The sequence below is a fragment of the Sinocyclocheilus grahami genome, unplaced genomic scaffold (assembly GCF_001515645.1).
Source record: "Sinocyclocheilus grahami isolate Dianchi unplaced genomic scaffold, SAMN03320097.WGS_v1.1 scaffold896.1, whole genome shotgun sequence".
Lineage (NCBI taxonomy): Eukaryota > Metazoa > Chordata > Actinopteri > Cypriniformes > Cyprinidae > Sinocyclocheilus > Sinocyclocheilus grahami.
The window spans coordinates 103,172-127,206 of NW_015506075.1; the positions used below are offsets into that span (position 1 = coordinate 103,172).

General features: G+C 35.3%; 3 protein-coding genes across 7 annotated transcripts in view; 2 read left to right on the forward strand and 1 right to left on the reverse strand.

The window, feature by feature from the left end:
• Positions 1-1,874: 1,874 nt before the first annotated feature.
• Positions 1,875-7,123, reverse strand: cmpk2 (cytidine monophosphate (UMP-CMP) kinase 2, mitochondrial). Its single transcript, XM_016248889.1, has 5 exons — positions 6,446-7,123; positions 4,539-4,653; positions 4,127-4,328; positions 3,513-3,746; positions 1,875-2,582 (listed from the first exon to the last, which is right to left on the reverse strand). The coding sequence occupies exons 1-5, from the start codon at positions 7,022-7,024 to the stop codon at positions 2,462-2,464; spliced, it is 1,251 nt and encodes a 416-aa protein (XP_016104375.1). The 5' UTR covers positions 7,025-7,123; the 3' UTR covers positions 1,875-2,461.
• Positions 7,124-7,868: 745 nt separating this feature from the next.
• On the forward strand, positions 7,869-12,391 carry LOC107563898 (radical S-adenosyl methionine domain-containing protein 2). The gene is given in 9 exon segments (XM_016248864.1): positions 7,869-8,209; positions 9,464-9,539; positions 9,541-9,555; positions 9,557-9,597; positions 10,821-11,050; positions 11,137-11,149; positions 11,152-11,279; positions 11,542-11,574; positions 12,189-12,391. Coding segments are annotated over 9 exon segments (1,041 nt in total). The 5' UTR covers position 7,869; the 3' UTR covers positions 12,354-12,391.
• A 1,790-nt stretch (positions 12,392-14,181) lies between these two features.
• The window catches only part of LOC107563899 (probable E3 ubiquitin-protein ligase RNF144A-A), a 39,125-nt gene continuing 29,271 nt past the window's right edge, over positions 14,182-24,035 (forward strand). For 2 of the 5 annotated variants that reach the window (XM_016248868.1, XM_016248869.1), the window contains exon 1: positions 14,182-14,334. Coding sequence is in view for 1 of the 5 variants with exons in the window: in XM_016248865.1 (XP_016104351.1) it covers positions 15,208-15,218 (11 nt within the window). In the remaining 4 variants the exon portion in view is untranslated. Of the gene's footprint in view, positions 14,335-15,090; positions 15,219-24,035 lie in introns of those variants that run through there. The other 3 variants (XM_016248867.1, XM_016248865.1, XM_016248866.1) reach the window with 2 other exon arrangements.

A 24,035-nucleotide genomic window follows, 5' to 3' on the forward strand; every position in this document is an offset into this window, starting at 1 on the left:
ACGCAGAATGTACTGTGCACATAAAATAATGGCGCCCCCCATAGTCCAAAAACCATGTCGATTTTTTTAAATAACATACATCTTTCATGGGGTTTCTACTATATGTTTAAATAAGAGACATCATTTACGTTATATTAAGCTATACATGTCATAATACCCGGGGATCCCTTTAAGATTCCAAAATGGTTTGTAAATGCATTGTGAAGCATTTTGACATTTTCAGATAAAAAATATTAATAATTTAAAAATAACATTTTAAATAAAAATAATAATAATAATAAATCAGTCTGTTCACACACAAAAAATGTGGAAAATATTTAAAAAGTTTTATTTATTTATTTATTGGTGTTTTGCTCATAAATCTCATAAATGGTTTGTAAACCAGATTAAAACAAACATTTTAAAAACTATTCAAATTATATAATCAGTCAAAAAACGAAAACAAATTGTTTTTGTTTACAATTCTTTTACATTTTTGTTTACATTTTATTGTATGGACTACTTTTTGGTGGGTTTTTTTATATTTATTTTATTTATTTATTTTCGGCAATTGCTCTAAAGCGTCTGCCATGGAATAGAAAAAAATGTGCTTGCTTGGCCATTTGTTGTGGAGAAAATAAGGAAAGTGTGTCCAGCCGAATTAATGTAGTATTTCGTTAGAAGGGTATAAAACAGCTTAGTTTACCACAGCAGCCGTCGTGTGAAGACCGAAGAGTGTAAAGACCATCGACTCTACCGTGCGACTCCACCGGGCAGGTACACCGGCAAAGGATAAGTATCGCTTTTTATTTCTCCTCTTTCCTACTAGTTGTTTCGCTTCTGTTTCAGTTTCTATAACCATTTCTTACTATGTGTAAGTAAGTTGTTGTTTTTTAGCATGTGTGTTTGGCAGTGTTCTTTTTTAGGATTACTGATAAACTGCTGTCATTTGATTTGTATTATTTGTATTTGTTATTTATTTTAATTTGAGTTAAATTATGTCTGAATTTATTATGTCTGTATAGGTCTTTTATTAAGTTTTTTGTTTTATTTAATTTGAGTTATTTTAATACTTCAACAAACTAAATGTAAATGAAATAATAGTTTTAACATTTTGTTTTATGCATTTGTCATTTTTATTTAATCTCTTTCATTTTAAATGGTGTATAGGTTATAAAGTTTTAGCTTTTAGCTTTGGATCTGTTTTTAGTTGTTTTAATACTACAATCGGTTGCTTCTGTTGTCCTCATTTGTAAGTTGCTTTGGATAAAAGCATCTGATAAATGACTAAATATATATATATATATATATATAAAGGTAACTGGGACTTTTTATCTCACAATTCAGACCTTTCTTTACCAGATACAATTCTTTATTCCCAGCTTTATTCCCAGAATTGCAAGGGAAAAGTATGAATTGCAAGATATAAGCTAAAAAAACTTTAAAGATATTTATGTATTTCTTTTTTAATTTTTTATTGTTTTGATTCTGTAGCAAAAATAGGTTTCCAAAGAAATCGCATGAATAGAAAACATATTGTGCCATGTTTTGACAAGTGAAAAAGATTAGTTAATTAATTACAAATAAATAAATAATAACAATTAAAAATAATAAAATAATGAAACATCAGTCTGGTTACACAAATAATATTGTTTGACTTGTAATATAGCATATGGACTACTTTTTTTGTTTTTTAATTTTTTCTCGACACTTGACAAGTGTGTTCCCTTCATGACAGTATTTTCATTTGTAGGTGAACTGTTTGTTTAAAATGAAGTGAAACCTGAGTAACATATTTAAAAGATTTGTATTACATTACAATTTATTCTTAGCTGATAATTTCAGTACAATAAACAGACTTTAAGGAATCTGGAACTGAAATCTGAGTTACAGTGTACACTTTTGTCCTAGCTTATCACTCTTAATTAATGATCAGATTCTGTGTCCAAAAGCAACAGCAACAAATCAAAGCGAGTTTAAATTGCCTGTATCAGATCTATTGCTTTTAATACCTCCATAAGGTCCCTTGATTCCATCTCCTGAAGGAGTGAACACCGAGCTGACCAACAATGAGTTCTTGTGTTTAAATCTAATTGAAGTGATTGATGAATTCTCAAAAGCTCTTTAGCTGAGTTCCTGTGTTTCACTGGGAATAAGTCAGAGTGAGGAAAGTGGACGCTGTGACCCTGCGTATGAGAGCTGACACCCAGCTACGGCACCCGCAATAACTTTCCCCCTTGTGTCATCACTAAAGCTCTGTGGAAAGGGGAATATGTTGTGACATGTCCAGATAGGAGCCCTGAAATATATGCTGGCAGTTAGCCACCAGCCTCCCTTTCAATCAACAGGCTCAGCTGACTGGGGCTCTTACAGTGGCTTTAGTTGACCGGGGGTGGAATCGTAACACTACACTACCATCTAGTGGTGTGCAGAGGGATTGCATTGCTTCTTGCCTCGTTCGGGTAGGGAGGGAGCTGGTTGTTTACAAGTGACATTTGTTCCTAATTAAATGCTGCACTTGTTGCAGCACTTCTTGTGGAGAGGGGCTTGCATCCACGATGATGCAGGCAGGATTCTGGATTCTCTTGTAAGCTTCTTCCACTCTGAAAACAAAGAGCAATTTGTCATGAATGCTCAATGCAAAATGTTCATTGTCTTTCTCAATATACCTGTTGAAAAACCTTAGAAAACTTTAAACTACTACAAGAAATAGAGCCATTTGTGCTTTATATGTGTTCTTGTAATACAAAAGTAAAAATAAAATACTATTTTAATATTAATATTTAATATTTGATATTAATATTTGCTTGTGAAAAAGTCTCTTAAACTCACCAAGGCTGCATTTATTTGGTAAAACAATTAATAAATAAATAAATTCAGTAAAAACAGTAACATTGTGAAATATTATTTTAATTTAAAATAACTGTTTTACATTTTACTATATTTTAAAATGTCATTTATTCCTGTGATGACAAAGCTTCCAGTCTTCAGTGCCACATGATCCTTCAGAAATCATTCTAATACACTGATTTGGTGCTCAAGAAACATTTCTTATTATTATACATTTCGAAAACAGCTGCTTATTTTATTTATTTATTAATTAATCAAAAGTTTTTTTAAAGCATTTATTTGAAATATCAGTGTGAAAGTATTTCATGCATCCTTGCTAAAATAAAAGTTATGTATAAAAAAAAACTTGCCAACCCCAAACTTTTGAATGGCAGTCTATACAATTTTTAAAACAAATTCTACCAAAAATATTGCTATTATTGAAATTAAAATGCAAATTTGTCATTGTTCCTACACTTTCTGTTCAAACCTGTATTCCTGCAAAATTATATTAATTATTTAATATATTAATTATATTCATTCTGATATCATATTTGAAGGGGTGACATCATAAATTATTTGACCACATGATAAAAAAAAGTCTTTATCCCCCCTTTATATTCAACCCCAAAACATTGTGAATAGGGTTGACAGATTTTTTTTAAAAGAGAAATTTCATCATTAATTTATTAATATAATTTTACTTAAGTCGGAAGAGCTGATTGATCTCCAATTCAGCCTCCTCAACGGTCTTGTCCTGTCCCCTGTCCCTGAGTCTTCTCAGTCTTTCTTCTGGACTGACAGTGAGGAGCAGCACCAGGTTTGGTTGGAGCAGGTCTTCTGGCCACCGATACAACTCTGAGCCTGGCTTTGGGAGGTTTTCAACTCTTCCACCAACTGCTGTGGCAATGGCATACGCTGCTGTGCTGTGCCAGTACCTAACAGAGACAAAAAAAGGGGGAGAAGGGGTTGTCTATAATCGTGCTGGGGAACGAACTAACTGTAAGTAGAAATGCTACTACTAACGTTTTCTACTAACAGTGACGTTTGTGTAGTGTAAACCAATCTGATCAATTCTAGTCTGTTAAAGATATATTCCACCCAAAATGGATATCCTTATTGTTTTTGTGCCATATAAATACTGCTCTGATTACAAAAATAAATGAAATCTGATCGTTTTATATACTTACAGTATTCTCAAATAACAATTTACATTTGACCGAGCCTCACTTTCCACAAATTCAGCTTTAGAACATTTATTTGCTACATTCCTGCCCAAAACAGCATGTGAGTGTATTTGTGGCGCACACATCTCTACCTGTCCACTATGACAGGAGCCCTCAAGGACTCTTTTCCGATGTGGGCAGCAGTGATGTAGTTCCCCAGAGCATAAAAGGCCCTGCGGATGAGGGGTGGTTCTGAGTCAAAGCGCTGTCTGAAAGGAGCAAGGCACTGGGGAGGAGATTTCAGCAGAGTAGCATTCAGAGACTCCCGCAGGGCTTCTGTGAGAGTAGTTTTACCTGGGTACATGGAGAAACACATGGAGAGAAAGCAACAGAATTTTAGAGTGCAAACTTTTTGTTTGTTTATGTTTTTATCATATTGGAAGCTATGAATGTGTATGTGACATTACGTTCTGCTTGGTAAAAAAATATATATATATATATTGTGTTTGAATGCATACTTATTAATTAGCTGAATAAAGTATTTATTAAAGGCTCATTGTTAACCTGTGGCGTCCAGTCCCTCGATCACAATGACAGGAAATCCATCAGCCCTGCTTGTCTCCAACTGTTCGTCTACAAGCTTCAGCACTTCCTTTGACTCAGGGATAATGTCAGTGCACTGAGATGGGCAGAAAGATGTATTGTTTTACATCGAACTGCATTGTGGTTAGGTTCTGAATTACATTGATTAATTAATAACCCAATGTTCATTGTTACCTTAGATTAGGTAGCCTATACACTTTCATTTTAGCATCAAAGTAAAACAGTCTACACAGGTATACTTTTAAAACTGGTGATTAGATGTATGTGTACAACCCCTCAGAAACTTAACAAATTCAGCAATGACTCTTTTTATAAGATTTATTTTTTGCCTTTTCACCTTTATTATAATAGGACAGATCAGAACTGGCGTGGGAGAGAGAGAGGGGGGCAGGATTGGGAAAAGTCCTCGAGTCAGGATTCGAACTCGGGATGCCTGAAGCACAATGGGGCTGTATGTTGTCACACTGCCCACAAAGCTATCGGCACCGACCAGCAATTACTCTTAAGACATTTGGAGATATTTGGAGATATCATATCAAAGTGATAAAATGTTGTGTTGCAAAAATTAGTACACTGTCCTGAAAGTTACAAAATAAAGCCAAATACTTTTGTTTTGTTTTTTTTGCACAAAAGAGGACCGTGGTACAAGAAGAATATAAAATTTAAAAATTTAAAAAAGAAATTAAAAAACAATGGACTTTTGACAAAGTTCCTGAAATAACCAAGCCTTCACTTTTTAGCTTTCATTTCATGATGAGCAGTTTTTTAGCTAGGAAAAGAGCAGACAAATACAAAACAAGTGATGCAGAGATGGTAAAAGCTATGAAAAGAGTGACAGTTATACTTCTGGGAACTCTGGTCTCACGAGACCAAGTCAATCATTTTGGATGTAACGGCATTCAAAATGATATTGCATTGCTAAGGGAAAAAGTACGGTGAGAAGTGCTTAGTTCCCACAGTGAAGTTTGGAGTTGGCAAATTTTATAAATGTTTTCGAAAGAAGTCTCTGATTTAATTGCATTTAATTGGTTAAAATACATTAAAAAGAATTGTTATGAAATATTGTTACAATTTAAATGAACTATTTTCTATTATTATATTTTAAGGTATCATTTATTCATGTAATGACAAAGCTGTATTTTCAGCAGCCATTACTCCAGTCTTCAGTTCACACGATTCCTCAGAAATCATTCTAATATACTTATATGGTGCTCAAGAAACATTTCCTAATATTATAAATATGGAATTCAGCAGTGGTGCATTAAATTAATTATAATGGACAGAAAAGACATGCATGTCTTCATGCATGTGCATATAGTGTGTGTGTGTGTGTGTGTGTGTGTGTACCTAGTATTTATCACATTATGGGGACCAAATGTCCCCACAAGGAGAGTAATACTAGTAAATTTTGACCTTGTAGGGACATTTTTGAGGTCCCCATGAGGAACCAAGCTTATAAATCAAACAGAATTAGTTTTTTTTGAGAAAGTAAAAATGCACAAAGTTTTGTGAACTGTGTATATTTATTATGTATATATAAATACACACACAGACAGTATATATATTTACATGTATATACATTTATATATTTATATTCTTATATTTTATATATAAATATATTTAATATATAAACATACCGAATTTTTCATAAATATATACATGCATGTGTTTGTATTTATATACATAATACATATGCACAGTATACACATATATATTGTGTAAACAAAAACTTTTATTTTGGATGCGATTAATCGTGATTAATCGTTTGACAGCACTAATATATACTGTATGTATATATATAGCCTATATGAAAATAAAAAGTAAGTAAAATAAATGTACTGTATAACTACTACTATAACCTACTGTACCTCCTGAAGAACTTTATAGGCTTCATCCATACAGTAGAAGACATCAGAGTTCCTGATGTTCAGTGTGGAAGGGTGATGCTCTGCTGCTGCTGCAGGTGTGATGTACTGCCTCACTGACTCCTGCACTTGATCGACAGGTGACCACAGCTCCTGCCAGCAGTACTCACCCTCGCGCTTGTATGAAAACACACACACTGATTTACTCTGCTGCAGCGTCTTTAATGTGTCCTCTGAGAGGGTTGTAGTGGATTTGTCTCGTATGAAAAATCCTTTAACGACGCTATTTTTGACGTCCGGTATAAAAGAAGACGCTTCAAAAACATCGCAATCTTGCGACAGTGTTACGCACAGCTTGTGTTTTATCTCGGCGTGCGCTTGCGCTTTCTCAATTCTGCTGTCGCTGTGGACATGTAGCGAGAAGAGCTTCCCATCATCTCCAAAGAGCTGCTGATGAGCATGATGAAGCTCTTGTGGGTTTGAGCTCAGCGTGAAATAAAGAGGTTGAGTGCGTAAATCAAACTCCACCGCGAATACACGCGAACTCAGCTGTCCACAGCGAAACATTGCTCTCTGTAGCATTGTGAACCGTGAGAGATATTACACTAGCGTATAATATATGTCTAGAGAAATGTCATTCTTGCTGATCTGGAGAACAGCGCTTACAGAGAAACGCAACTTAGATCCGAAAACGAAAGTCATTCACTAAACAAGCTGAGTCTGTCAAGCCAGTGCACGGAGAAATAAACTGCGTGTTAATCATTCAAGTAGCCTACTTTATTGCAGTTTCGTTTCAACAATCAGATTACATAACCTAAGCAATTAATCTACAACGATTCGGAGTAAATTGCCATTTTCTGTAAACATATGCTAGTTGAACCAGACCAGCAAGATTGGTTGGTTTCAAGCAGGTTTTCCATTCCATTTATATTTGCTGGTTAATGCTTATTAAAATGAATAACTGTGCTGTAGGACTTGTCAATTGTTGTCAAAATTGACGACAAATTTATGTTGACAAACGATTTAATGAATATCTATTTGGCTAAAGCAGCAGTAGCCTAATTGCTTATATTGCTTTTGTTGTTGTCAATGCTGAAATGTTTGGACAAGACCTAAATATCAATTATTAATAGGCCTATCATTATTAGTATTCCAAGAATGACAATGAGATGAAACCTAGCTGTATCTTAATTAATTTGCCCCGTGTTTTAAAGAAAAAAACATAACGATCCAGTTACATCCAGGTGACTATAAAGAGAAAAAAACACCACGCCTAGCCTATGTTTGACTCAGCTGATAGTATTCTACTTATCTTTCATTTTCCAGTCCTCCCAAGCAAGAAAAGAAACTAATCAGAAAAGCAACTTGAGACGGCCCCGTATAAAATAGGGAGGTATGAGCTTTCAGAGCCTATAGACATCTTCACCATGTTGACATCAAACCAAGTTGGTTTTGCAGCAATGCTAATGCAATTTTGTTTCAAGAACGTCCACAGCTGCTTAGCAGCCCTGTTGGGATGGATTTTTAAACTGGTATCTGGCACACAGGTGCAACAAACACCTGTCGGAGAGATCAGTCGCCTGAAGACTCGCACCAAAGAGCAGAAAGAGGGCTCCAGCACTCAGTTGACTACTCCAAGCAGTGTAAACTACCACTTTACCCGGCAGTGCAATTACAAATGCGGATTTTGCTTCCACACTGCAAAGACCTCTTTCGTCTTGCCCATTGAAGAGGCAAAGCGAGGCTTACATCTTCTGAAAGAAGCAGGTAGCCTAACATTTACTAATGAGACAGTGTACGATAAGTTGTGAAAATATATTTAACTTAAAATAAAATTACTTCTATTTAACTTAAAGCTCTAAGATTTACACCACAATCGAAAGGGGTAGCCTATGTTTGTTTATTTAGTTAGTTATGCATGCATCCATGCATGCTACTTAACCCGTTTAATCCCACCGGTCACAATAGTGACCGTAAAAAAAGGTTTTCATTTATAAAGCTCTAACAACCTTACTGACTGATGTTTTAGTGCACTTCCTGCAAATAGTGAACAAATAAAGGGTCTCAATGAAATATGTGCAGTTTCACGTGATTAGTGCAAATTGTCACATGACCAGAGCAGTTTATTTCCTGTTTGCACCTTGAGAAGATGATAACTGCATCAAAGCGCCAAAACAAAAGACTAGTAAAGTATGTTAACATAAAGATATGACAAACATTTTTGGTACACATTATCTTTAAGGTGTCTAGTATTAATATATGAATTCACATATATTCAGTTTTGTTGAGTGTGGTCATAGAATGAGTAAACATGCTGATGGTCACAATAGTGGGATAACAGTGAACTTAGGTTTACAATATAAATCCAATTGCAGTTGCTAGTGAAAATTACACTAAAATGTTGCAATGACAAAATATTGCACTAAATAAAAAATTCAAATGTTACAAAAAATGTACAGTATTGATGTTGTAATACTGGTAGCACTAATATAAAAATGTGATGTTATATTTTACAAAAAAGTAAAAATTTTGAAATGAGTTGATGGTTGACTTTTTTTGTTTTTTATCTCAGTGTTCCTATCAGTGTTGCATAAAGTTTTTTTATGCATAATAATAATAACCCTAGAATGTGATCAAACAGTTTAAAATAGCTGGGCTAAGATATATAAAAAAATTATGACTGCAGAAATATGTTCATTCAGTACTCACCTTATCCCACCTGTCACAATTGTGACCGACCATAAAACACAATTTTCCACACACTTAAAAAAAAATTTTTTTTAATTATTGATTATTTCAAAGCGTTACGAATGACACATCATTTGGATATGTTCATGTCTGGGGGAAAAAATGGGGATTAAACGGGTTAGTTTCTAATAATAAACGACAGTACGACAGTAAACGATAATGTAATGTTACCAAAAAGATTAGGCTACATTAAAAAAGTTAACCTTTTTCTCTTAAAGCTGACTGTCGTTTTTATTTTCACACTGTTTTAATATTATCGATTGTATGTTTTAGGAATGGAAAAAGTCAACTCTTCTGGTGGAGAGCCCTTCCTTCACAAGAGAGGTCATTTTCTGGGAGAGCTGGTGCGATTGCAAACAGGAGCTGCAATGGCAGTCTAATCAGAGAAACCTGGTTCCAGAAATACGGTGAGAGTCAATCATGACCAGCAGAGGGCAGAAAAGATTGCTTTTAAACTCTTTGGCTTTAACCTTACACATATTTCACGTTAGTAGAGTTAATAATACTAGGAAATACCTAGGCCAGGGGTGCCCAAACTCAGTCCTGGAGGGCCGGTGTCCTGCAGAGTTTAGCTCCAACTTGCCTCAACACACCTGCCTGGAAGTTTCTAGTATGCCTAGTAAGAGCTTTATTAGCTGCTTTAGGTGTGTTTGATTAGGGTTGGAGCAAAACTCTGCAGGACACCGGCCCTCCAGGACAGAGTTTGGGCACCCCTGACCTAGGCTATAACAACGTTTATTATATAGGCCTAGCTACAGCTCCACGAAAAGCCCACTTATAATTAAGAATATTAAGAAAGTTAAATTTTGTTAATGTGAGATGCTTTATTGCACTGTCAAATGTACAGTAACGTGAGCTTTTTTGTGTTCCAAAACACTAGCAACAAAATCACATACAATAGAACAAAAAATGATTTTCAGTATTTTGCTTAAGGGGATTTAACTAACAGAGTACACAATAAGTAAAAGAATAGTTGTGAAATATGGGTACGCTAAAAATTTAATTAAAATGTGCACTGTATACTAACCGTTTAAAAGTTTGGAGTCGGTTCGATTTTTAGAATATTTTATATTATATATTTTTTATAATAATAATAATAATAACAATATATTTTTATATATAAAATGAATACTTTAATTTCTAGTTAGGATGCATTCAATTGCTTGAAAGTAAAAGACATTTAAAATGTTACAAAAAATACATGAAGAATCTTGAATATGTCCCCCAAAAAAGATTAAGCAGCACATATCAGCTATTTTCAACATTAATAATAAGGAATGTTTCTTGAGCACCAAATCAGCATATTACATATAACTTATCGTGTGACTGGAGTAATGACAGCTGAAAATACAGCTTTGCCATCACAAATAAATTACATTTGAAAATATATTAGAATAGAAAACATGTTCTTATCAAATCTTTCATGTTATTACTATGTTTTTTCTTTTTCTTTTGATCAAATATAGAAATGCAACCTTGGTGAGCATTAAAAACTTATTTAGAAAAAAAAACTCGTAAACTATATAAACAGAATATATACATTACTAATTACATTACAGAAAAATACATTGTTATATCAAAGGTATTTGCATACAAATGTACAAATTTAATTTGCATCTGTATTTAATAGGTGACTACTTGGACATCCTGGCAGTATCTTGTGACAGTTTTAACGAGGACACCAATAAAGTCATAGGTCGAGGTCAGGGCAGAAAGAGTCATCTAGACAAACTGCATCAAGTTCGTGACTGGTGCCGGGACTATAAGGTGGCTTTCAAAATCAACTCGGTTATTAACACCTACAATGTGGATGAAGATATGACCGAGCAGTTCACTGCTCTGAACCCAGTGCGCTGGAAGGTACAGTTACTTCATTACTGCAGACTCTATCATTTTAACCAGACTGCTGACCACGTTATTAAGGCTGTATTGCAATGTACACACAGGTCTTCCAGTGTCTGAAGGTGAAAACGCTGGGGAGAGCAGTCTCCGCGAGGCAGAGAAATTCATCATTAGCGATCAGCAATTCCAAGACTTCCTGGACCGCCACCAGAGCGTTAAGTGTCTGGTTCCAGAGTCTAATCAAAAGGTAATTTTGAGGCACAGAGTGCATACTTTCGCTCAATTCAGATTAGCGTTTTAAATTCGGAAGATAAAGTGGCTTCAATTTATGGGTAATACAGCAGTAAACTTTCAGTTTCAATTCATTACCAAAGCTTATACGACTTATAAGTGTGCACGGCGAGATTTGAATTTAAATAAAAATAGCATAGGTGCCAGGGACTTGAATATAAAGCCTACTGTTAACTTGATATGAATTGTTTACTTACTCATCTATTTTTCTTTTACAGATGAGAGACTCTTACCTGATTCTTGATGAATATGTAAGTGGTTTCATATTTTCTTCTCAGCATCCATTAAGTTGTCTTCTCATTACCATGTGAAGGATTTATTTTTGTATTCGATTATGTTGTCATTAGTGTTTAAAGAATTGTTTTCTGTATTAGATTACACTATTATTACAGTGTAAATGATTCTTTTCAATTACATTATGTCATCATATCAGAAGTGAAGGGATTATGGATAGGAATATAATAAGGCCTGCAGTATTTTGCCTCATTCCAGGCTTCAAATTACTTTCCCCTCCCTTGATAATCTCTGATCTCTATTAATAATCATGCTGTCTACGCTACATCATCAGAAAGAGCAATCATCATAAATAGATTCTAAAGAATTGTTTTCTGTATTAGATTACACTATTATTACAGTGTAAATGATTCTTTTCAATTACATTATGTCATCATATCAGAAGTGAAGGGATTATGGATAGGAATATAATAAGGCCTGCAGTAATTTGCCTCATTCCAGGCTTCAAATTACTTTCCCCTCCCTTGATAATCTCTGATCTCTATTAATAATCATGCTGTCTACGCTACATCATCAGAAAGAGCAATCATCATAAATAGATTTTTTTAATCCTTCATATCTGATGCCGCAGATGCGCTTCTTGGATTGTCGAGAGGGGAGGAAGGATCCGTCAAAGTCCATTCTGGATGTTGGTGTGGAAGAGGCCATCAAGTTTAGTGGTTTTGATGAGAAGATGTTCCTCATAAGAGGGGGGAAATATATGTGGAGCAAAGCAAACATGAAACTGGAGTGGTGAACTGCTTTACTATTGCTGTTTTTAGCCTGTGTTTACATTGAGACCTGATTTAATTTATATGGTAATAAACAATTGTACAATATAGTTACAGAAGTTACAATACGGCTCCAAAAGCTGGTTGGATGCATTGGTGCGTAAATGTCTGTGTTTTCACTATTTTTAAGAGATTCTACTGCACTGAAATACTTATACTATATATATGTACTTTATATATATATATATATTTGTATATAGATAGATAAGATTTTGTATGTATGATTTTTATATGATTTGTATAATGTTATGCTTGCATAACCAGAAGTATTTTGTTCAGTTTGACTGTGCTATGGTTGTCTTTATCTTGACATTCTTAGTAGTAATTGTTTTTATGTGATCTTTGAAGAAAATTATTGATAAATTATCAGCTGGCAGAGTTTGATGAACTGCACTTTGAAAGCATGAAAGCACTTTTAATTAGCATTAAGACTTCAGCACACCTTACGCTTTAATTGTCATAGTGTAGAATTGACTATTTATTTTGATGCTCCTCAGATCGCAATATTGGAGAACTAACAAAAGACTAATTTCTCCGGTAACCCCATTATAAATGAAAAGCTTTGAGGCACTTGCAATATAGTGAAAGTCATTGTGGCACTCTGAAAATTAAATCTATAGGGGGGGAAAAAAAAGATTTCTCAAGTATCTTTTCATTTTAAAGTGAAATGTAACTTCATATTATATTGTATTGCTTTATTTTTCAAAATAAATATTTTTGACAAAATCTTATTACTGTACATCTGATTTCATAACTGTTCCAACTGCCCAAAGTGTCATATTTTAAGATGAAATAGGCATACACAATGCTATCTTTTAAAAAGATGTTATTGATTTTATTAACTTACATTTCTTTAAAGTCTTCAAGTTTTCATTGCTCATTAATATTTAATCCTAGGTATGGAGTACATTTTTATGTCCCTACCATATAGGCTACATCCTAGTATAAAAAAAAATACACTAATAATTGATTTTTTTGTTTTGTTTAAAAGATTGAAATCATAGTAGTAAGATTAATTTTATCGCAAAGTCAAATTAGTGGTGATTTTAAAATAATGTTTCTACTTGCCAAAACTGGCAGTAAGAAATATTCTAAAATATGTTTTCTTGAAAACAGTTGTTAAAGGAATAGTTCACCCAAAAATGAACATTTTGCACATCATTTACTCACCCTCGTGTCGTTCCAAACTTGTTTACGTTTCTTTCTTATGTTGAACATAAAAGAAGATATTTTGAAGAATTTTAAAGAACCAAACAGTTGTTGGTCCCCATTGACTTCCAGAGTAGTGAAAGAAATACTATGGGGTCAATGGAGGCCATTAACTGTTTGATTACCAGCATTCATTAAAATATCTTCCTTTATGTTCAACATAAGAAAGAAACCTGTACAGGTTTGGGATGACATGAGGGTGAGTAGGCTAAAGGATGACAAAATTTTCATTTTTGTGTGTACTATCCTTTTAAGGTAGCCTATATATTTCACATTTAATTCTGATAGTCTTTTGTAATATCCAACTAACAAAAGGTATCTAGCAAAAAACATGTCCTTGACGAATAGTGGCAATATGATTTTGTGTTTCACTTTAAAATATTCCATCCATTCAGATAAAGCTAAATCTGTATAAAATTAACAATATTTTAAACAGAAGTTACTTCAGGTTGACACCATCACGTAAGGTAATATTACCTCAACAGCTCCCACTGTTATATCATTTGGAGCCGTCCCAAAGTCTGTTTTCAAGAGCACCATAATAATTTGTGTTGCACCCAACAGAGAGCGCTAGTGCTGCGCCTTCGCTTCAGAGACACATACACGTTATAGACATACAGACCCCGCTGGCTGTACAGCACAGCACTAGGAAATACTCAGACTAATGGCGTCTTCACAACGCGTCCGACGGACCAGCTGATTCTTATATCTGCCTGCTAAACTACATGAAGACAGAAGGTAAAACGCCCGTGCAATTACAGATGGCTATGATGAATGTGTCGGGCTTAAACTAAAAGGTTTTTTTTATCCACAGTAACCGCTGTATACGACACTATATTGACTTTCAGTAATGCAGTAGGATTTGTGCAGAGTTCATCGTTTTAAAGCCGAATGTCTATGTCAGCAGGTCAATATATGTGTCATAAAATCTCGGTTTTATTTTATTTGGCAATACTTTATGATCTACATTTAGCTATATCGGGGGGAAACTCCACTTTCTTCCTGGATATGCAGCTCTCATATAGATTTGTTTACCCGATTGATGTCTAAGATGGCTGTTTATTATTATAATATGTCCATAGGTTACTGTCACATTCAGATGGGCTGGCTCTCACAACCTAGTGTGCTGCCCACCTAGACAGCGTTTTTGGGCATCATGTCTATCTCACGAGTCTCTAATGCTCAAAAAAGCTGTCTATAGGCAGCACACTCTGTTTTGGGGTCTTGGGATCACGGGACCCTTGGCCCGTCCAGTCAGACGATGCTAATATTCATATGAAATCCCCTATTCTGCTGTTTGAAGGGTGGATGTTCTCCAGTTCAGGTGCTGGTGTTCTGTAGGGGTCTAGAGCAGTGGTTCCCAACCCTAGTCCTGGAGGCACCCCAACACTGCATGTTTTGCATGTCTCCTTAATCAAACACACCTGATTCAGGTCATCAGCTCATTAGAAGAGACTCCAAGACCTGAAATTGGTGCGTCAGAGAAAGGAGACATGCAAAATGTGCAGTGTTGGGGTGCCCCCAGGACCAGGGTTGGGAACTACTGGGTTTGGGTTGCTTAGTTCTACAGTAGCTTGTTAAGTTTTGACATAAACCCTGGATGAACACTCCATGGAAAGGCAGTAAGTAGCTTTGAGTTATAGGGATTTTCCATGCTTTTTGGGGGGGATTGTGTAGTATTTGCAAACCCCTCACTAGGTCGTCAAAACTGCATTTGTGATCCAAGGTACCAGGCTGTAGATCTTCTCAGTGCATCTGTTGACATTTCAAGGTAAAGGTTTTGTGTAAGGGTGTAAATTTGCTTTGATAGTTGTTTGGAATGTATTGCAAGAAGGTGAGAGACAACCAAGAATATATGGTTTTTAAAACAAACCGATTAATCATATGCAAAAAAGGATAATAGCATCATTCCTTCATACCATGAGTCTAATTTTCTATATCTTTTTCTGCCCAGCCACATGGCAACTGATCTGTCCTGTACCTGATATGTGAGGTTATTTCAGTTTGAATCCACCCCACTTTAATTGTTCAAAAATGTTTCGTTTATTGGATACGACTAATGGATTCATTATGGCTGTGGTTTCAGCCTTATAGAAATGATAAGTTTGCTTTTCTTCAACCTGGAAGAGAATTTTCAAGCTGTGGGTTCCCTTGGGAATTTCCTGTGGATTTTTATAGCAGTTTTAGTAAAATAAGGCCTATGGTTAACATTTACGTTTTATCCTGCAACATAAATTACGTACAGTCTATCGTTATAATCATGAATTTTAAAACTGCTGTGTTTTATGTTCTTTTCATGTGGAGTTATAAATATCGTAAGTTCCAAGCACATGAGTGACTGAGGAAAAAGCATATTTAAAAATGGGAAACTTCTAGATGAGTTGCCGAGCTGTTACGTTGTAATGTTTTTTCTGTGGTCAAGGTAGATTGCGCTGTTTGGAAAAAGGGTTTATCGTAATAGTTATAGTCACTGTCCAAGAAAAACTCTTCACTGTCATCGGTCAACTAGTGGCTGCAAAGGTTTGACGCACCACATGTTGCTAAATGCCAGTGTTTATCATACCGCAGTCCCTCTGGTATGTACTCAACACCCAGCATTTATTTAGTAGTCTATACTGGACCAAAAGCATCATTTAGATCAATTCTGGGATTCTGCATTTTCTGTTTTATTTTTTTCTGGATGAGGTATTAATGGTTTAATTAATTTCAATCATCAAAAAGCATGCTATAGTAATATAATATCAATTGAATTGCTAAAACTTTAATCAATGTAATTTTAAAACATTTTTAAACATAATATTAATATTTAAAATAATAAGGTTATTTAAAATCAATTTTATTTCCTCCCTCCACCTAAACTCTTTAATTTTTTATTGTGTTTTATGATTTTATGTAGATTTATTGTAAAAAAAAACAAACAAACTGTTTTTAACACCATTAATTCATCAAATGAAAACCTACCAATTTCTTCACAACAAAATATTGCATAATTTTAATTTATAAATCTAAAATTCTTGTGACAATCCACAACTCCATCCATATTTTCCACATTGTGGAAATCATTGGGGTTGTTGAATTATCAGTTTAATGTTTTGGCCATGTGTGTTGTTATTATAATAATCTTAACATTTGTAGACTCATATATTTTACAGAAGGGTTTTTAAATGGGATAACAGCGGTCTGTTTACATTAGAGGAGAGTCCTTATCTGATGAGTGTTATCTAGGGTTGGATTTGACTGTGTATTTGAAGCATTAACATCCAACTCTTTGTCCATTTTAGCCTTGACTGTAGAACAGTTGTCTGCACTTATATTTATATTAAACAATAACATTATCGACCTGTGCGCTGCATATGACACACTTAAGGCTGATTTAAACTCGACGCGTCAGCAAGTTCACTTGGGTGCTTGAAAATGAGCGAAATTGGGTTTTAAGTTACTCCATTTAGTTTGATTAATATAAAATTTCCCTAATAACAAAAACAGATCAATAATAAATGTTTTCCTTTTAGAAAACTCATATTCATTTGAGCTTACTTAGAATCTATAGTCTTTAAAAATATATATATTTTTAATTTTATAAAAAAATTTCTTATTATTTTATTGTTTTTTATTTTATTAAAATTGTCTCAATTTGTACTTACAAAATGTGTAAATATGTGAAGAACTTGCTGTTGAACTTTGTAACTTTAAAAGTTCAATAACAAAAAAAAAAAGTTTGGTTGGGTGCGCGTGGCAAATATAACGTCATCGCGGTGTTGGTGGAAGTTCGCTTTGAGTGCGCGCGACCTCATTTCGTGTGGAGGTGTGCACGGCATTTTTTGTAAGGCTGGCCGCCCACTAGACGATTTTAAGGCCGATTTTAAGCCCGATTTGCATCCCCGAACGATTGGGGATACCTACCGGATGTTGAGTGCTTCTATAGCTGAAACTTGGCAGCCACAAACATGCCATGAAAGCAGAATAGTTTGGTTGGGTGCGCGTGGCAAATATAACGTCATCGCGGTGTTGGTGGAAGTTCGCTTTGAGTGCGCGCGACCTCATTTCGTGTGGAGGTGTGCACGGCATTTTTTGTAAGGCTGGCCGCACACTAGACGATTTTAAGGCCGATTTTAAGCCCGATTTGCATCCCCGAACGATTGGGGATACCTACCGGATGTTGAGTGCTTCTATAGCTGAAACTTGGCAGCCACAAACATGCCATGAAAGCAGAATACATCACCCATATTCTTTTCTATACTTTGTTTTTCACTGTGAAACAGAACACGTGCCAGGAGAGCCAGCTGACAACATTGATTGTCGTCTATTTGTTTTTCTTCTCTAGTCACATTTGATCTCGCGAGTGTATGTGAGAACACGTGTCACTGTGAAATCGTTCCTACAATCATCAAGTGTGTGGCTAAAAATCGGTTGAACTGTCTTCATGTCTGTGGTCTCCCATGGTTTTAAAATAGTTTAAGATTTGAAAATCGTCTAGTGTGCGGCCAGCCTAACTTTCCGCTCAGCTCCGCTTCCGAAGATGCACGACTTCAGGGTGATTCTAGCCGAACATGCACGTCTGTGCCGGCATTTGTGTGAAACAGAAAATTCCATCTGGTGCTTTTTGACACTTTGAGGGAAAACAATGTATAGTGTTTTTTTTTTGTTGCCTAGTTTGTCCAAGGCTTTTTAAATGAAGTGCGTTTTATTTTTTTGTATAATTTAGATACTATTTGCTTAAAGTTGTCTTGTGTTTGATGCAAAATAAACCCAAAAGGTTAAGATTATTTTCATCAGTTTGTACATAAAGAAATGATTAATTCATCAACTCATTTATCACATGAGAAGTCTTGTACCGGCAAATGACGTCTTCTCACCGGTGATTCCGACGGTTTTAGAGGACAATTACTCCTCGTCGCCCCCTGTCGTTTCAAAGAATAGTACAACGGCGAACGCGACAAATATAAAAGCCTCGTCCATTTGGGAAGGTGCGCGTGCAGTCAGCAGAGGCTCACGAAGCAGAGCTAGGCGAAAGTATAAATCCCGCTTTACATGGCGGAATTTGCAAGTGCAAAGACTGGGTTGCGTTCAGCCCCGACAAAACGGTGCAAAACGTTTTTTAAATGGAAACGGTGGTGCGTTGAACACCCTGTTCTGATGACGCAAGAGTTGCAACTATGGCAGCTGAGAAGGCCATTCTTTGTGTTCTTTTTGAAGAATTTTCGGAGCCTGATGAAATCGGTATAAATACGTGTTTAATACTGCAAAATACGCTCGATGACGACTTCAGGGTGATTCTAGCCGAACATGCACGTCTGTGCCGGCATTTGTGTGAAACAGAAAATTCCATCTGGTGCTTTTTGACACTTTGAGGGAAAACAATGTATAGTGGGTTTTTTTGTTGCCTAGTTTGTCCAATGCTTTTTAAATGAAGTGCGTTTTATTTTTTTGTATAATTTAGATACTATTTGCTTAAAGTTGTCTTGTGTTTGATGCAAAATAAACCCAAAAGCTTAAGATTATTTTCATCAGTTTGTACATAAAGAAATGATTAATTCATCACACGAGAAGTCTTGTACCGGCGGTTTTAGAGGACAATTACTCCTCGTCGCCCCCTGTCGTTTCAAAGAGTTAAGATTATTTTCATCAGTTTGTACATAAAGAAATGATTAATTCATCAACTCATTTATCACATGAGAAGTCTTGTACCGGCAAATGACGTCTTCTCACCGGTGATTCCGACGGTTTTAGAGGACAATTACTCCTCGTCGCCCCCTGTCGTTTCAAAGAATAGTACAACGGCGAACGCGACAAATATAAAAGCCTCGTCCATTTGGGAAGGTGCGCGTGCAGTCAGCGGAGGCTCGCGAAGCGGAGCCAGGCAAAAGTATAAAATCCCGCTTTATGCAGTTTCACCCGAAATGCACAGTAGAGCAGAGATTAGATAATTGCGTTATTCATAACAGTCAAAAAGACACTCCCAAATTAGGCCACTTGTTTTTCCTTACCATAAATAAACATTATGAAGTATAACATTTAGTATTCATCCATTAGAAAGTTAAATCAAAATGATGGCTTGAATGGGTAAAAAAAAAAAGAATACTTTTTTTCTGATAACCATTATTTCCGCTGATTATAGCAACTCACAGATGCTTCAGTTCAGCCAAAGGTTGTGGTGACCCAAACGCAAGAGCGGCAAGTGCAACGCTTATCTCAAGAATATGAAAATGAGCATGCAAACATACTGTTTTGCTTATGAAATATTAGCTTAAACGTGTCAGGCAAGTGAAAAGCTAGTTTAACGTTTGATTATTTAATCCTGTTCAAGAAGACAAATTGTGTGCGTGGTGTTAAAACAATGCAGGGCTGCCAGGTTGTCAAAATTAAGTAAAGCACTAGTCAGAAAATAAGAAAGAAGAAAAGCTCTAACTCTTAACATCTGGGAACACCAAGCATGAAAGCTCATGGAGGCTTGTTACCTATATTTAACAGAAACATCATATAAGAAAAAAAACATAATAACATAAACATAACCAATGGGCCAAAATCGTATAGGGTTTATGCTTAATTATGCTTAACTCAAAAGAAGCAGAAGTCGTGATCATAATTAAAATACAATTAATCGTGCTGCCGTAACATACTCTGATTTGCGTTGTTAGTAGCATCTGTTCCTAAAACAATAAGATGTAACGCTTCAATAACAAAGAACGTTGAATAGCTTGACCTGGCTGTATCGATTATTTAATAACTCTTCCTGATCGTCCCATTTAATCCAACTGACTTGAGAACTCTGACCGCAATTTTGTCTTGAATTTTTACGGGAAATCCATGAAGACATTGAATAGCTTTGCTAATGTGTTCTAACCTATAGGTGAGCTTCACAGACAAGCATACTATATTGTTAACCATAATATGGCCTTGTTTGACCTTTTCAGCCCCCACACACATGCATCCAATGCACTAAATGCATTACAGTGCACTTAAAGCTGTTAAGTTATGGCCAGCATTTGGAAGCGGGTGAGGTTTGAGATACAAGGACCATTTTGCAATTTAATTATGAGAGGCAGTAGGGCAACAGACAATTTAACTCAGGATTTTGTTATTGCCATACCAAATAATACATAATGGATGACAATCAACTTTTCCAATCATATAGGCTATTATTTACTTAAAGATTCCATATTGGTTTATCGGAATACCTCCTGATTCCAATGTATGTTGCCGTTATCACACAAGATGGTAAGGATTTTTCAGAAATTGAGTATTTCCTAAATGCAGTCTCTTAATAACAAACCATGCTTTCTCTATTAGTCAGTCATCGTTCCTACCAGTGATATCAAAAGCAGTTAACGCAAAGCTCTGTAATGCAGGCAGGAGACTGGCTGGCTCACGGCAGAAGGTGACCTCAGCTGGGTTCAAATCTGATTGAGTCAGATATTTCGCAGGATAAGTCCCAGTAGCCTCGTGCATAAAAGTTGCATATGCACAAAATGATTTTCCAAAGTGAGCGTGCCAAGAACACACTGGGATTCATGAAATAAAATAAACGAGTCACACCAAAAGACTTAAACAAGTAAAGTTGGCTCTGTCAGTGTGGTTAGTGAATCTGAATCAACACCCGCAGTTTTTACTTTCAGCAGTGTGCGACAGCTATAGTTCAAAAACACACATTTGCATTTTTTATCAAATCTGAGAGTAATATTGGTAATTGACTAGTACCTGTTCATTTTGTGTATGATGGTTGGCCTTTTGGTGAACAAGCTTGCTGCAAGCTTGTCTGATGTGATTTTAAACTGCAGTACCTGAGTGACGGGTATAATTTTTTTCTTTTATTCATTCAGTTCTCACAGCCGGTACCCACTCAAAACCTGGCGGCTCCCCCTGCCCTGTAGCATCAAGCATTGCCACATGTGGCTGGTGCATGTTAGTAGCTTATTGGCAATGTGTGAACTCATCAGGCATTGAGGGCTGCAAAACCTTGCAGAGTGTTGCCATGTTGTAGCGGTATGTGCAGCACTGCACAACATCATCCAAATTTCAGTACCACCATGATGGTAGATGCAGCAATAATTAAGCAACTGTTCAATGCAAATGTTTTTGAACCACCAAATTTCACCTGTCATTACTGTTTTTTTTAATCTCACAATTGCGACTTAATATCTATTATCTATCATTTAAGACTTTTTCTCATAATTGCATCTTAATAGCTCACAATTGCGACTTTATGCAGTATCTTAAAATTTGTATTTCTCAGTTGCTGCTGTATACCCTATAATTAGGACTATATTTCACAAGTGTGACATCCATATTTCATAATTTAATTATTTCTCAGTTTCTCATAACTTCATATTATATTACATTATTGCAAGTATTTCTCATAATTGCAACTTTTTTATCTCATACACTTAAAAATAAAGGTGCTTCAAAAGGTTCTTCAAGCGATGCCATAGAAGAACCATTTTTGGTTCCACAAAGAACCATTCAGTCAAAGGTTTTTTAAAGAACCATCTCTTTCTTACCTTTTTATAATCTGAAGAACCTTCTTTCGCCACAAAGAACCTTTTGTGAAACAGAAAGGTTCTTCAGATGTTAAAGGTTCTTTATGGAACCATTTAGACAAAGGTTCTTCTATGGCATCGTGAAGCACCTTTATTTTTAAGAGTGTAAGTGTGACTTTCACACATTTCACAATGTGTCTGCATTTCTCATTTCTTTAATTTCGACTTTCTCATAATTGGTATTATCACACACAATTGTGACTTTATATCTCAATATATTTCTTAATGATGGTTCAGATCTCACATTTGTGACTTCATGTCTCGTAATTGCAACTTTTTGTCTCATGTAGCTACTTTTATTACTAATTTTATATCTCACAATTGCTACTTTTTATCTTACAATGTAACTATTTCCTATAATAAACTTCATCTGAAAGTTACCTTTCTCAACAACTTTAAAACAGGAAGATTTTCTCACCATTTTTCAACTGCTTGGTAGCTGTTGTGGCTTGCCACCACAATTTTACGAGTTTAAGTAGAGCTTTGATTGCCTCAGCAAACTAGTGAAACCTGACTCATCTATTGAGCTGCACAGAAAAACACATTTTTAAACAGTAGTTCAGTTTTTTTATATGGCACAGAACATTTTGTTCCTGCTTATGATTTTGTTCAATGATGTTAAAATTATTTTATTTTCAGATACTCATTTCTGTTTCAGCAAAACTAGGAGGTGTCTTGAAGTGTGTGTCTGGAGTGTCTAGCCAAGACAATGTGGTGTTTGCTTATGAAGTGTGTTCCAGTGAGGGTGTGTTTTCTGAAGAAGAGAAGTTTGGGCACGTTCTGACCTCAGCATCTGTGATTCAGAGCTTCTGTGATTCTCAGCTATTGCATATAGGTGGCACTTCATCTGTGTTCCAACTAACGGTGGAGAAAAAAACATCTGAATGTTGAAAAGACCTTTTAAAAATCAAAAGCAGACATTTATCCATGGAACGTGTTTTTTTTTTTTTTTTTTTTGGCTAAATACTTTCTCACACAATTTTCTCATTAAATGTAAATGGTTTAAACTTTCATTATTTTGAAGTTTATTTTTTCTTTTAATTAGATTTTTTTTTTTTTTGATTAGCAGAACCTTAAGTGACAACAGATGGAATTAATAGATAACCTCAGGCTCTCAGTCTCTGATCTTGTCAATTGAAATAAGTACTCCGCAGTATGCTTGTCATATCCTCTTAATTTTTCAGGCACAAATGGTGTGCCACAAGGCTTCTGAGAAGAAAGATGTCTCTTCATATTTTAATTTAGTTTTATTCTGATGTCATTTTTAAAAAATCATTCAAATCCTTGTCTTCACACTACATAAATGCTCAATTTCTCACTGTTTTAATTCTGCTGTAATCATATTCATCCTTGGAGATAATGGTATGCTTTAGTCACACTGGAAAATGTTTTCCACCATCTGGAGATGCTAGTCAGAGTGACCTCAGATCATTAGAGAAATCTTCTCCTTATTCTGGAGGATTGACCTTTACAGAGGTTACTAGGGCTGTGCAATTTATCGAAATATAGCAAATGTACATATCACAATATGCATATCGCTACGGCTTGCAATATTTGGGGCCATGAACAAAAGACAAAAGAGAAAATCACTCACTGCTCTTACCTAAATAACTTTTGTAGCTTAAATAAGAATCAGTGCATATTGAATTCATAGAGTAAATACTAAGCAGTGTTTTTCCTTTTTTATTATTCAGTTCCTAAACTCATGTTAAAATGATTACACTAATGTTAAAATGACATTTTTATGTAATGCTAGAGTAAAACACTACCCTTCACTTTCAGAAGTTGTTTTAGGGGTGCTTTCTTCTCACAAAAAGTGAAACATGTATGCTAGTTATTAAAATCAGAATGAGCTTTATTCACCACTTAATTGTGCGCAAACACAAGGAATTTGTTGTGGTT

Coding starts and splice junctions, on each gene's coding strand:
- cmpk2 (XM_016248889.1), bottom strand. CDS start 7,024: ATGCTACAGAGAGCAATGTTTCGCTGTGGACAGCTGAGTTCGCGTGTA. Junction 4,329..4,538: donor CGAGGGACTGGACGCCACAG/GTTAACAATGAG, acceptor CCATGTACCCAG/GTAAAACTACTCTCACAGAA. Junction 3,747..4,126: donor GCTCCTGTCATAGTGGACAG/GTAGAGATGTGT, acceptor TGTCTCTGTTAG/GTACTGGCACAGCACAGCAG.